The following is a 14,140-nucleotide window of genomic DNA, read 5'->3' as shown; positions in this document are numbered from 1 at the left end:
AAATAAAACAATTTTTATACTAAGAAGCAGGGGGTATAATGAATAAGTCCAAAATTCTCTATTGGAAGAAAAAAACCTAGTAAAATGGTAGCCATTTGGAAAGAACACCACTCACGTGTTAGAGGTCCTTTAATTGTTAACGAAAGACAGTATAATGTTTAGGGAAGAACCAAGGAAGTGACCTACTTTACAATATACACAGAACTCAGTCCCAAGTGAATTAAGATCTCATAATTTCATATGAAAAAAGTGATAAATTAAATGTTAGTGAAAAGATGATGAAATGGGCCTTTTTAGTACTCCAGAGTCAGACATATGATTTGCAGAGCTTGCATAGAAGCTAGGGACTTAAAAACATCCTTAATCCAACAGGAATCGACTCGAAGTCCGTCCCAGGGAAATACAGACATGTAAGGGGATTGTGGCAGATACTTAAAAACTGGAATTCTCTTTAGATGATACATTATAGCATGCCACGATATGAAAGTCAGTCATCTATTGAACTATATTATTAAAACATTGTCCTGAAAAAAATGTTCATGATCAAAAAATAATATAATCAAGTTGGGGTGCGGTGCACTTGGGAGGCTAGGATACAAGGATCACAAGTTCAAAGTCAGTTTGGACTACAAAGTAAATTCTAGGCCAGTGTTGACCTCAAGGTGAGACCCCCCCAACCCACCTCCAAATTCCAAAACAGAAAAGAAAAACACAGAGCAATACATAGTGTTTATCAACTTGATAAACACACACATGCAGATATCACATATGTGATATGTGTCATGTGTATACATATCAGTACCTGGGAAGTGTAGCAGTGCTCCCCACTATTTAAGTTTTTCTCTATTTTCCTGAACTTCTATGAGACATGTATATCATGTGCAAATTGCATTCAAATTCCTAAATGTTCTACTTTTTAAAAAAAAACATAGGTTGATGTGATAATGTCTTGACATGATTTTGAGATTACTCATATTGATCATTTAATTCTTTTCAAAAAAAGGAATTATCATTTAATTATATCTTGTAAGTCTATGTGAGTTGAGCTGTGTGACAGCTATTCACCAGAATACTGGTATTTTGTTATTTATTATGTCATCTAGACCCCATATTGAAAAGCCACTCTGTATCAGGAAAAGGTGTTAGACTGAGGAGTCTTGGGCCTCAAGATTTTTAGCAAAGCCTCTAGTAGCTCTCTGGACCTCCCTTTGCTTCTGTCAAACAGATAGCAATATGGGATCTGCCACTTTCACATCGTTGTTTGTTCTGAAGCCCTCATGAGATGCTCCAGGCAGGAGGCTGAGAAGTGTGCAGTGTTATGAAAGCAGTAACTACCATTTTAAAATAGGACAGTGCCTGCCTGGAATTGATAGTTGACCTATGCAGTCTTTCTAGGTCTTCCTCCTGGTAAGGAAACACACTCCCTTGGCTTTAAAAAAAAATCTTCCCCACTCCTCCCACAGCCTGTTTCATGACATTAAAAAATGCTTATCCCTTGAGGGGAATTAGAAGGGTCAAGGCACACCCCTGACCTATCCCCACCAAGGCTAGTGGGAAAATGCCTGGTTTCTTCCTTCCCCAGAAACAGAGGAAGTGGCAGAGACTTCAGCGGTCTTATGGGACTGTAACAGAGGCAAACCATTCGTCATCTCTACAAGCTGGGATATCTCCTGGCAACTCTGTTGGCCCAGACCTCTGATGCCCGCTTAGAGTAACAAGGCATTCAGACTGTACATTGGTCCCCACAAACACCTCCAGGACATGGCTCGTGTGATGACGCCTGTCCCATATCTGATTCATATTATTGCAGACTCTCATTATGTGTATTTTGGGGACATGGAAACCCATAGCCTGTCCATGCCCCACAGCAACTGCTACAAGGACTCTTGGTCACCACAAGTACTCGGGGTATCACATGACCCAGAAGCTTCTCTCTATGCACCCTGGCAGCACACACCGCTCAGGCAGCTTTAAAATAGCTTGGGCCACCCTCCAAGTGTAGAATTTAACCAGAATCCTTGAGAGTGGGAATGAGTTGTCAGTATTTTTAGGTTCCTTGGGTGATTCCAAGTGCATCCAAGATTGCAAAGCCTTGTTTGCATCCCACACAGATCAAGGCATCTCCCCACGCAGCCTTCCCCTCTGTGAGGGCTCCACATGCCTTCAATTCATATGTGGTCCTTGCACAGGCTTCTTAACTATCGTTGACCCAAGAGCTCCCTTTAGCTCCTCTGTAGGCTGACTTTGTCTTTCAGCCGTCAATTCCACAAACTGAAGAAGAGTATTATTATCTTAGCCAATACCTTTTCGAGCCAGGCCATTTGGATTGTGGAATGCTAGCTACCCAATCTAGGAATTGGCTACTCTGAGGGAAAAACTACATCTTTCTTGCCCTAATAATCCATGGAAAGGGCCAGAGGTTATGTAAAATAAAACACATTCATTCTGCTTTGCCCCAGAACTGTTGTGTATGAACATGGGCTAGGGAGGGTACTAGTTCCCTTAATAGAGACTGTAGTATACTTGATTTATCTGATTTAATCACAAATCATAATATTGAAATAAAATGTTTTTTTTTTAATTTTTTCAAGACAGGGTTTCTCTGTGTAACAGTTATGGATGTCCTGGAAATAGCTCTGCAGACCAGGCAGGCCTCAAATTCATAGAGATCCACCTGCCTCTGCCTCCTGAGTGCTAGGATCAAAGGCGTGCTCAACCACCTCCTGGCAAAATAAAATGTATTTGTAAGACTCTATGAAAATTAAGGATCTGAGTTTTGTTTTCCTCATAGAATGTGTCTGTTCATGAGTCTTTCAAGTTTATATTAAATAATAAAATGAATAAGCCACCCAAGTATATTTAGAATATATGTATAATTTTACAATCCCACATTCATAGAAACGTCTATTGAGTTTAGAATGAAAAACCTCTGATATTCATTATTATCTCAGCTAGAGGATTTTTTTTTTAGCTTTTATAAGAAAAATTTAAATTGAAGTATAATTATACATAAAGAAAAGAACACCATCGAAAGTATACTTCTCAATGACTTCCTGTTTGTTTGTTTACAAATAAGCACCCCTGTGTGCAACACCTGGGTTAAGAAACCAAGTGTTTCTTCCCCCTAGAGACAGCCTTTGTGCTTGCTTTCAGTTACAATGTCCCTCCAAGAACAACCACTGTGTTGATGTCTACCTGGCATAGATTTGTTCAGCTGGTTTTGTTCTTTCTATGTTAACCATGTAGCACGAGCTTTATCATGTTCTAACCACTTTCCTTAGGATACTTTGCTTGTAGTTATAGTTTTAGCCAGAGGTTTTAATCTTTGGAATTTAGTTCAGCAAACATTTTTTTTTCTGAAACCAGGAAGTGGGATAGAGTTGGGGGCACAAAAACAAATAAAGGCAAGTCCTTGCTCTAAGATTACATCCCATATTGTAGTCTAGCAATGCTCTGGGAGGTTCAACAAATATTTGTTCAGTCTTCACAATGAAACGTTTGCTATCACAAGTACTAAGGATAAGTACTGAGCCGGCAAACAGAAATTCTAGAAGAAATCCCATCTTTCATCTCTGTGACAAAAAATAGACAAGGGATGCACACTGGTATCCATTTTCCAGTCTATCTTGCTTCTGATTTAACATCAGGGGTGGTACTGATGAAAGCTATTTCTTCTGGAAACTTCAAGTATGAGATGATGAAGTCCTTGGTGAAACACAGGGCAGTTTGTAAACTTTTGAGCCCGAGAGGCACCTATCTGTATCTGTTGTGGCTGCATTTCTCTTTCTTCATCCCGTGGCTGCCCTTAAGGACAGAAACAAAACCCTAGAGCCTGCTCAAGCCTCTGGGTGTCAGATTACCTAGGAGTAAAGCTGAGCATTGAGTTGCTTTCCAAAACCATAAAATGAGAGGAGACAATTACCAGAGTCGTGATGGAAGTCATGAACCTTGTACTTTGTTTTAATAAGTACAGGCTGTAATATGTGTCTGATTAGTTGCTCTTGGCTTTTCAGAGTCTAGTGAATTACTTGAGTAAAAAGCCATGACGCTAGAGGGAAGAGGGATTAGCAGGGAACTCAACACGGTTCAAGGATTGATAGTTTGGGAAGAAACAGAAGAGGTCATTTCATTTCATTTGGCTGGTTTGTTCTCCACCTCCATCTTTTTATGGAAAAATCTCGTCTCTAAAAATAGAGTTGACCGTAAAATTCACACCTATGTTCCCATCCTTCAGCTTCAAAACTTATCAGTTCCTACCCAGTTCATGTCTAACCCTCCCCTGATTATTCTATCAAATAAATTACTCATTTAAAAATACTTCAGGAAGTAAAAAAAAATCCTTATTTAATTTCCTTAGTTAATGGACTCAGAGGGAAGTCACTTGACAAATTACTGGCAATTACATTGAACCTACACTCTCAGAGTAAAAATATCACAAGATTTACTAACAGGATTATTACATTGTCATTAAATTGTCTGGCACACAATCCAATCATTTAGCCTAAAAATACCTGTTTTTAGGTTTTCAGTTAGAAAACTGGCAACTTCTCTGCAAAGAGTTCAGCAGGGTGTGGTGACAGATGTGTTGACGCCCTTTTTCCTCAGTGATTATGAAGCCAGATCCTTGTGGATTTTGAAAATGCCAATAAATTTGTCCAAGTCAAAGTGTTTCTTTTAACTATTTAGTAATAAAATGGCCTCAATTGCCTTCAAAGTGTCATCATTTCCTATTTTCAGCCTGTCCTGTTTTCAAAGAAGGTTCATTGCTCTTTGCTGTTCATGACCACTCACTATATCTGCCATGAGTTATCACAGCACAATGGGGCTACATTTTATTCCCTACAATCCCCAGTATAAACTCCCAACACCCCATTATTTTGGCCTGTCAGAATATTCCAGAAGTTTCCAGAGCATGTTTTTCACATGAAAATGATCACTAGTGCCTCTGTTGTAGTGCCACAGAAAATGAAGACTTGGCTCTGTCTGCTGCCTGCTTGCTCTGCTTGTGTCTCAAAACGCTTCCCAGGGTGTGTGACCCCCATGACTTGCAGGGAGGAGCTTCAAGCACCCCTTCACTGAGCATTTCAGACAAGGAGCCAGACAAGCTGCCAAGGTTTTCTATAAAAATACTACAGAAAACCGCCATTTATCCATGTCATGCTCCACCTGTCTCTCTGAGAGATGAAAGCAGTGAAGATCAACAGGCCGACAGTTTCACTGTTCTCACTGTGTACTTTCTCTGGGCAGGTTGTTCACATCCAACTCCTTTGATGTGATCAGTGATGATGCTTTTATTGGTCTTCCACACCTAGAATATTTGTAAGTAAGACAACCTTTCCCCCCAAGCTGATTGAGGACAGGTACTCCTCAGTTCCTATGGCTGCCTGACCAAAAATGTTGTCACCTCTTGCAGATTCATAGAAAACAACAATATCAAGTCCATTTCAAGACATACTTTCCGGGGACTCAAGTCCTTAATTCACCTGTAAGTATGGATGTTGCTATTATTTTTCAAGCTTTGTTTGTGTGGCTGATTTGGGTTTGTTGGTGTTTCTGCAGTGCTGGGATCAAACCTGAGGCCTTGTACATGCTAGATGAGCTCTCTACCACTGAGCCATAGCTGTAGCCTTCATTTTTGAGCTCATGAATTCAGTTTGGTACCTCAGCTTAAGGCACCATTTTATGAGTGCCCATGAAAATTTAAGAACTCAGATTCTTTCTCTCCATGCTATCCTCTCAGTCATGTGTCAGCATGTTCTCAGGAAATTGATTATGGTTGCTATTTTTAGCACAGATGGAGCATAATTAGAAAAGCAATCTAATGTAGGGAAATTACTTTTATTATCTACATCATTGGAGAATTATCAGTTAACTATATCCTTTAATTTGGTATTGGCGGCGCTTTTCTCACTGTATAAGTCCTGATTTTATCTGTATTTAAACCTGATGTAGCCATCAGCAGTGTCTATATAGTGCCTGAACAGTCTATTTGACAACTGAAAAAGTAATTATTCCATGGATGATTAAAGATACAGCAGTCATTCTTAACAAGGGACAATTTTGTCTCCCAGGAAACGAGAAGAAATAAGAGCTATGCTTATTTGTCACAACATGGGAATCTAACTAGCGGGTAGAGGGAAGGGCTGTTACTTACTTATCTGTAATGTAAAAGGCAAGCTCTTCAGCCAGGGATGACCAAGCTTGGAATGTCATAGTGGGGAAAGGGGAACCTTTAACCACATGAACCATGTAAATTTTTTCTTCTGGCTTATTCCACCTCTTTAATATAAAGGACATGGAGTTATTTTTAAGGAAAATATACATTAGAGATGTAACATCTACCCATGTTAGAGATAAAGAAACATCGATACTAGAAATTGAACCTGGGGCATCATACATTTGAAACAAGGGTCCTACTACTGAGTTGCATCCCTGAATCCTCATTTTTTTATTTTTTGGTTTTTTTTTTTTTTGTTTTTGAGACAGGGTTTCTTTGTGTAGCCTTGGCTGTCCTAGAACTTGTTCTGTAGACCAGGCTGGCCTTGAACTCACAGAGATCCACGTGTCTCTGTCTCCTGAGTGCTGGAATCAAAGGCGTGCATCACCACTGTCCGGCTTTATTATTTGAGACAGCATCTTACTAAGGTGCCTAGGTTGGCCTTGAACTTGTTCTGTAGTCTAGACATGCCTTGAATTTATGATCTTGCCTCGAATACTTGAGTAGCTGGGATTACAAACCTGCAGCACCAGGCCAAGATCAGAAACAGAATCTTCTGCAGGAAACATGATTATAAATAGCAACTCAGTCACTCAATTGGACCGGCCATTCAATCATTCAGTGGTGATTTCTTAAATACCTAAAATTAGCCTCATCTGTGCTGGTGATGTAGGAGATCTATGTGTCATCTTCATTCTATCTTGAGCTAATCTAACAGTTCTTCAGCCAGCTCTGTTCTAAGCCCTGATGAAGCAGAAGGACACTTCCCTCTGAACCTACTTTCTAGTATGTCAATGTAGGCATTCTGCTATACCTCCCAGGCCCCAGTGTCCCTTGCTGTTTGGATTGCGAACAAGAGGAAGAGCTGAAAACCAAATTTGTTTTATAAACTCCAATTTTGTTCTTTCAAGGCTTGTCTATGGTCATTGCAATATAAACACCACTTGCAATGCCCTTCCTATAAGTGGTATAATATGATATGAAGATAGCTGTGGAACAGAATTAATATTATGTAATTTTTTTTATCAGAGAGTCTAGTTCTTCAGGACGTTTTCCAGACAAAATAAAATAAAATAAACACACAAAAGGTGAAACGGATTTTCACTATGTTTTGTTTGAATGGTTTGAATGGTTTGTTATGGTTTGAATGAGAGTAGCGGCTATAGGCTTAGTTGGTGGAACTGTTTGGAAAGGTTTAGGAGGTGTGGCTTTGTTAGAGAAGGCATGTCATTTAGAGGGGTTAAGTTTTGAAGTTTCAAAAAGTATACATTATTCCCTGTTAGCTCTTTCTTCCTCATGCCTGTGGGCCAAGATACAAGTTCTCAGCTATTGCTCCAAAGCCATGCTTGCCTGCCAGCTGCCATGCTCCCTACCACAATGGCCATGAATTCTAACCCTCTGTAACTGTAAGCCCCCAATAAACTCTTTCTTCTATAAGTTGCCTTGGTCATGGTATCTCATTACAGCAATAGGAAAATAACTAAGACACATTGGCCTGAGAGCTCCTTGATGCACATATGTACCGTCCAACAGGGTCCCTGTCTAACACCCAGCATCAGCATGCCACTCAGAGGCTGTAAGATCCTCCCTAGGAACCTGCAATACAAGTGTGTTGTGCCCAGTTTGGTAGGGTGTATCTGCTCCAATCTAAGTGCCTGGAGCTTTCCTCCGCGTCTTTAGCACAGGATAAGGGAAAACATTCTCCCTATCTCACAAGAAGAGGATGGAGGAAGGGGAGGAGCCAAGGAAAGGAGAAAAGAAGGGAGAAGGGGGAAAGGAGGGGAGAAGTACAAGCCAAGAATGGGGAAAGAAAAATTCTGCATAGCACCATGCGAAGAACACATTTTCCTTGACTGAAAGCCATTTTGCCCATCAGATAAAGTGGGAATTTAAGTTTATATGAAAACAAAGGTCTGCTTTAGTGGTATCAGGATAGGGGACTGGTACAATGTGTGATGACAGAACCTTTCAGTACCTAGAACCTTTCAAGGTAAATGGAAAACCAAAGAAAATCCTCCAAGTGAAAGGCATGCATCTTAAGGGTTACACAGATGAGCAATGAACGCATGGCTGGTGCTGAAGACAGGAAGCAGGAGTGATGAAAGAATGGATTACAGCTGATCAAGCAAACAGGATCCTTCATCTTTTGCATCTGTACCTAATCCATGATACTGCTATTGTTTTGATCTACATAAGCGGCAACACCGTATGGGCCATGCGAAGTCATTGCTAAGGTCGTTGCTAACTTTACAAGGAGTTAAGATCCATGACGATGAGTGAGATCCATGCCATCTTGAAGAAGCCCCTTCTGGAACAGGAAGAGGAGTTGGATAAAAAAATATTTTCTCACTCCTTGTCATTGTGTTCAGGTTTTGCCTTCCTTTCTGATCATGCTCTTCTCAAAGGTATACTTCCTGCTTCTCTCTCTTTCCTTTAAGGATGGAGCAGGCAGCCTTTGAAACCCAATGTCTCTGCCTGCTCAGTACATCTAGTTCACTTCCCACTATTTACTGCTTATGCAGATGCCTGGCAATTTTTTTGCACCATTCATTTCTCTCTTTTTTTAAGGTTTAAGGCTTCAAAGAGCACTTTCTCCACCTTTGGCCAGTTCTTTCCAATTGAAAGGCAAGCATTCTAGCAGCGAGACATTGTCAGCAAGCTCTTTGGCCTGTGTACACCACAGGAGGAATTTATAAAGTTGGTTCACACTCTTACCTCCCTGTAGTCTCCAGCTGGCCTTACGGAAGGAGTGGGCAGTGACATTGCCCTCCTAGGGGCATGAAAACAAAAGTGTCAATTATGTCCTCAGTGGACGCTACTCCCCTTCTCATCATAACAAAGCCAGAAGTTGCCCAGGTCTTCAGCCAGGCATCCAGTGAAGGCTCCACTGTGTCTGTTAAAGCAGAACCGGAGAGCTCTCATCAAGCTGACCAGATCCTGGTACATGATTTGAGATGTAGATTTCAGACAAGAAAGAGATCCTGGAGCCAGCAAGATGCCTCAGTGGGTAAAGGTACTTGCTGCTAAGTCTGATGACCTGAGTTGGATCCTAGGATCCACATGGTGGTGGAAGGAGAGAACTAAAGCTTTGTAAATTATCCTCCAACCTCCACACATTAACTGTGCTGTGTGCATGCTCATATACAAGCTTCTGTATGCATCCACACAAATAAATAAATGTAACAAGTATTTCAAAAGAAGAATGAAAGAGATCCTGAAGAGGCCACCTTTGCTCTCATTCTCCAAATGCAGAGAGTTCGAGTTGGATGCACATTTTTAAACCAAACTCTTTTTATTCTGGCCTGATATTAGATCTGCTGCAAAAACTCGGTCCATTCTTTTACAAACAATGAATTTTTATCACTTTTTAAAATATATTTGTTTTGCTAGGTTTACTTCCTAAAGGGCACTTACAGACAATTTGAAAGTCACAACAGATAACTCAGTTCAGTAAGATGCTTGCCTTGGATGCCTGAGAACCTGAGTTCAAGCACCAGAAAGCACAGAAAAAAAAAGGTCAGGCATAGTGGCCCTCTTGTAATTCAGTCCCTATAAAAGCTGTTAAGTACAGAGACCCTCTCTGAAATGCTTCATTCTGAGTGCCCTAATATCATGCAGGCCTACTTTTATAACTCCAATTAAATACTGGAAGACTCAGTTCACAGTTTTGGGAGAGTCTAGGGTAGGGCACTGGGATTGGCTCAGTTCTAATGATCGCCTTTTTATTGTCAGAATTCTAAGGTAGCATATGGCATCATGTGGCAAGGGACCTGTAGTGTATGTTTCTACCTGCCAAGACACAGGGTAGGGAAAAAGCAAACAGCACCGTGAATTTTCATGGCTGGGACCACATCCTACGGGCCTGCTCTCACACATGTGCTCACTCTCCCCAGTTTCTCCATAGTGACAGTTTCATAGCCAACAGAGGCTCTTGAAAGTGTAGCTTCAATTCAGAGTCTACCTAGAACTCATCCCCTACTGAATACCTAGTTCCGAAGCTAGTTGTTAGGGTCAGGCATTTTGGAAGGCACAGCCATTCTTCCCATCATTGCATCGACCTTGGTGTTCTAGTGTTTTGCCTGAGAAAACCTTTGATTATGGCAATGGAACCCACTGGAAAATCGCCGCTATGGCAGACTAGACTGGCTCAGACGGCACATTTGTTTCAGTGCCACGGGGCTGTGCTGCTAAGAAAGCAACACCCACAGCCATCTGGGGTGCTCCCACCCCATTGCAACCATCCTCACTTTGGGCTTGTGGCTCTAGGAGTCTGCAGCTTCACAGGATGACTTTCTAGTTTGCTATGAAATGCAGAGAGAGCATGAGAACACCGCAGCATTTGCAGTCCTTACTCAGGACTGGCAGGTTACCATCTCCCTGTGCACTGGCGATCTCCAGGCTCCCTGCTAAGCACTTTGCAGCTAGCCACTCATTTAATCTCCAGACAAGCTTGAGAGCTGCATGTTCCCAAGTACCTTGCTATCCTCACTGTCAGTGAAGGTAAACTTGTTTTTAGCAATTATGGTCTTCTTTGTGAGCTAAGTTAACTGGGACTTAATAACCCTCATCACTGGACAATGGTGACACATTTCCTCTTAATTAGGCATACCTAAAGAGTGCTAATTGACAACTACTACCCACTGCAGTGTCGCTCACGGTCCCTTCCACTGGCGTGGCTCTGGCCCAGATCAGCATTGGTCCTCTGTGATCAGTCAGGTTCCAAGTCGATTCTTTCTTCTTGTTCTTCTTGTACTTCTCCTCCTCCTCCTCCTCCTCCTCCTCCTCCTCCTCCTCCTCCTCCTCCTCCTCCTCCCGATTCTTCTCTCCTCCTTCTTCCATTTTTCTTTCTTTTTTTTCTAGACAAGGGCATATGTGCCCCAGCTGGGCTCAAATTCACTATGTAGCTAAGGATGATCTTGAACTTCTGATCTTCCTTCTTCTATCTCCCAAGTGCTGGGATTACAGTCATGTTGCCATGCCTGGTTAATGCAATGTTGGGACTTGAACTCAGGACTTCGCACACACTAGCCAAGCATTCTAATAATCAAGCTACATCCTAGGAAAGCACTCTACTTTCTGAGCTGCACCCCTGACCCTCACCATCAGTTTACAAATTAGCAATGCCAGCATTTTACACATGAGCAGTCTGGGAACAGGAAAGCCAATGCCCTGCCCCGGGGCTTGAGTTTAGGCAGTCTGGTGGCAGAAATTCCCCTTTACTCACCGTATCATACTACATCCTCACATGTGCATCAACATAAAAGGTAAAATGAAGACCTCCTAAGTAAATTTGGAACACAGGGAGACTTAATTAGGGTTTCTATTGCTGGAAAGAGACACCATGACCACGGCAACTCTTATAAAGGAAAAACACGCAATTGGAGTGGCTCACATTTTCAGAGGTTTAGTCCATTATTATCATGGTGTTACACGGTGGCAGGCATGCAGGAAACAGGAAGTGGTCTGTGTCACTGGGCATGGCTTGAGCATATACGAGACCTCAAAAACCTGCCTCCACAGTGACACACTTCCTCCACCAAGACCACACTTAACCCAACAAGGCATACCTCTTAATAGGGTCACTCCCTTTTGGGGCTATTTTCTTCTAAACCACCACAAGGGGTAACCTTGCTTGGTAGCTATTTAGACATCCTTCTTATCCCCAGGCAATACTCAGCAGCCAGCAGCAGCTATTTCACAACATATAGGCTGCTCATGCTTGGGCATATCTATGCAAAGAGTCTGGGTCCACTGGTCCACAGCTACTGTCTGGTAATGTGCTACAGAAGGGAGCAAGGCTCACTGCACATTACCAGAAATCAACACGAACGCTTAGCAAATTGATTGTCATTGCCCATAAACTATTCTTTTATTCCAAATTACAAGAAGAAGGCTTGCCATTAGAAAAATTCAAATCGGTACCAAGTATCCAGGCCTTAAAGTTAAATATGCAACTATAGCTTGAGTATGGCTTATACCTTCAAGCTCATGAAGGAGTTTTGTGCCCGAAGTCCTATGCTAATGGAATTAAAAGGGTGGAAAATAAACCTGTTTTGGTGTTCAGTGTGGTGTCTCTGGGAATGATTTAAATAATGTCTTTAGGCTGAAGCCCACTGGACTGAATTCCAGAGAAGCATCACCTGCTTTTTTTCTGTGCCTAGTTAAGAGAACTTCCTCTACCTACTCTGGACTCCCCTCCCTCTCTCCCTCCCTCCCTCTCTCCCTTCTTCCCTCCCTCTTTGCTTCTCTGCCTTCTTCTCTTCCTCCCTTGGCATGTATCTTTCCTTTCCTCCCAGCCTCCCTTCCTCTCTCTCCCTGCCCCACTCCCTCCCTCCATGATTTACTCCCTCCCTCCCTGATTCCCTTCCTTCCTCCCTCCCTGAGGTCCCACATTCTTTATTCATTTGGAGATATATACTGAGGTCACTAACACATTCTTCAAGCTCTCAAAGCAGAACCATCCTTGGAGTAGTGAATGGTGAGGAAACACTTTCTCCAGTCTCTTGCTGCCCCGGTCTTCTTCACCCCTCTATTAGCCCCACCTGATAGTCCAACTCTCTCTACTTCCTAGGGAAAAAAAAAAAAAAAACCTTGTCAGAGGCAGTGACTCTTAACCATGTGGCTTAAAGTACCACTTCCAGAATCATCTGATTATTATTAAAGATGAAGCCATAAGCATTTCGCAGGGAAAAGTATGAAGATGTGATTTAAGAGCAAGATTAGAACTTGGAGAGCATTCTGACCTAAGAGAACTGGCTTCATAGAAAACTGCCAGAACTCAAGCCTGCCTCCCGTTCCCAGCCCACACCAGTTTCCACCACACTCAGGAGCTGATTGGCAGAACCTGATAGTGAATCTGGCGGAGGCTGACTTGGGTCAAAGCAAGGCCCTTCTTTTCCTCAGCTCATCCTAGCTGAAAGCCTGACACTTCAGGAGGCCACCTGGTTCCCAGAACACTTTCTCTTTTATGGTCCTTAGTTTTCTTCTTATTCCTAGGAAAAGTTCTCATGGTTAACTTGGCTCTGATTTAACCCTTGCACTTTTCAGAATAGCTCAATGAAGAGACCTTTGAAGAGAAATGAGGTCTAGACCCCAGTTCATAGTTCCATTCTTGCAGGCCATTGCTCCACAGGACAGCAAAGACGAGAGATCTTTGAGCACAGGGCCAGGGATGTGGTACCAAAATCACTTGTTTTAGGTAGCTGTGTTGGCAATGGGAAGAAGGCTTGACTATGGTGATTATTGTTCTCTTTCGTTGTCTTAAAAATAATTTTTGTATTTTCAAAATTGTCTTAGTGTGGTGAAATTAGTATATGAGCATATGTATTAGCATGTGTGTCAATAAAAGCAAAAGATAGATCCTTCGGACTAGTAAACGATAGAGTTTTCTTCCTAAGAAAGAGAAGATGGTCTCACTGTCCTAAATTGAGATGGCTCAGCAGTTAGGAACATTTGTTTCTCTTCCAGAGAACTGGAATTCAGTTCCCAGAACTCATGTTGGGTAACTAGCTTACAACCATCAATAACTCCGGGTCCAAGGGGATCTGACACACTCTTCTGACCTCAAAGGACATACACACAGACACAGACACACAAACATAGACATAAGCACACACACACACACACACACACACATATAAACATACAGAGACACAAATAGGCACACACACACATACATACACACAAACTCAGAGACACACAGGCACACACACAGAGACATGCATAAGCATATACACAGGGAGAAACACATACATACACAGGCATGCATGCAAACAAGAACACACACAAATAAATAACACATCTTTTAAAGTCTATAGCTATTAAGCCTCATTAGTTTTCATGACAATAAAAGATTCATTTTGGGATCTTGACACACATAAGCCTTAAAACTTCCCACTCAGGCACAACAGTTTGCCTAGAATC

The 14,140-nt window shown here is 41.9% G+C and overlaps 1 protein-coding gene across 4 annotated transcripts in view; it reads left to right on the top strand.

Moving 5' to 3' along the window:
- Positions 1 to 14,140, top strand: part of Lgi1 (leucine rich glioma inactivated 1) — a 39,980-nt gene that overhangs the window by 13,241 nt on the left and 12,599 nt on the right. For 3 of the 4 annotated variants that reach the window (XM_035443082.1, XM_027407432.2, XM_035443084.1), the window contains 2 exons: positions 5,248 to 5,319; positions 5,414 to 5,485. The exons of the other annotated variant lie outside the window; for it this stretch is intronic. In XM_035443082.1, coding sequence (XP_035298973.1) covers positions 5,248 to 5,319; positions 5,414 to 5,485 — 144 coding nt within the window. The remainder of the gene's footprint in view (positions 1 to 5,247; positions 5,320 to 5,413; positions 5,486 to 14,140) is intronic. 4 annotated transcript variants of the gene reach the window in all.

This window comes from Cricetulus griseus, chromosome 3, assembly GCF_003668045.3.
Source record: "Cricetulus griseus strain 17A/GY chromosome 3, alternate assembly CriGri-PICRH-1.0, whole genome shotgun sequence".
NCBI lineage: Eukaryota > Metazoa > Chordata > Mammalia > Rodentia > Cricetidae > Cricetulus > Cricetulus griseus.
The sequence above is the reverse complement of the archived record's forward strand: the minus strand, read 5'-3'. Positions and strand labels throughout refer to the sequence as shown.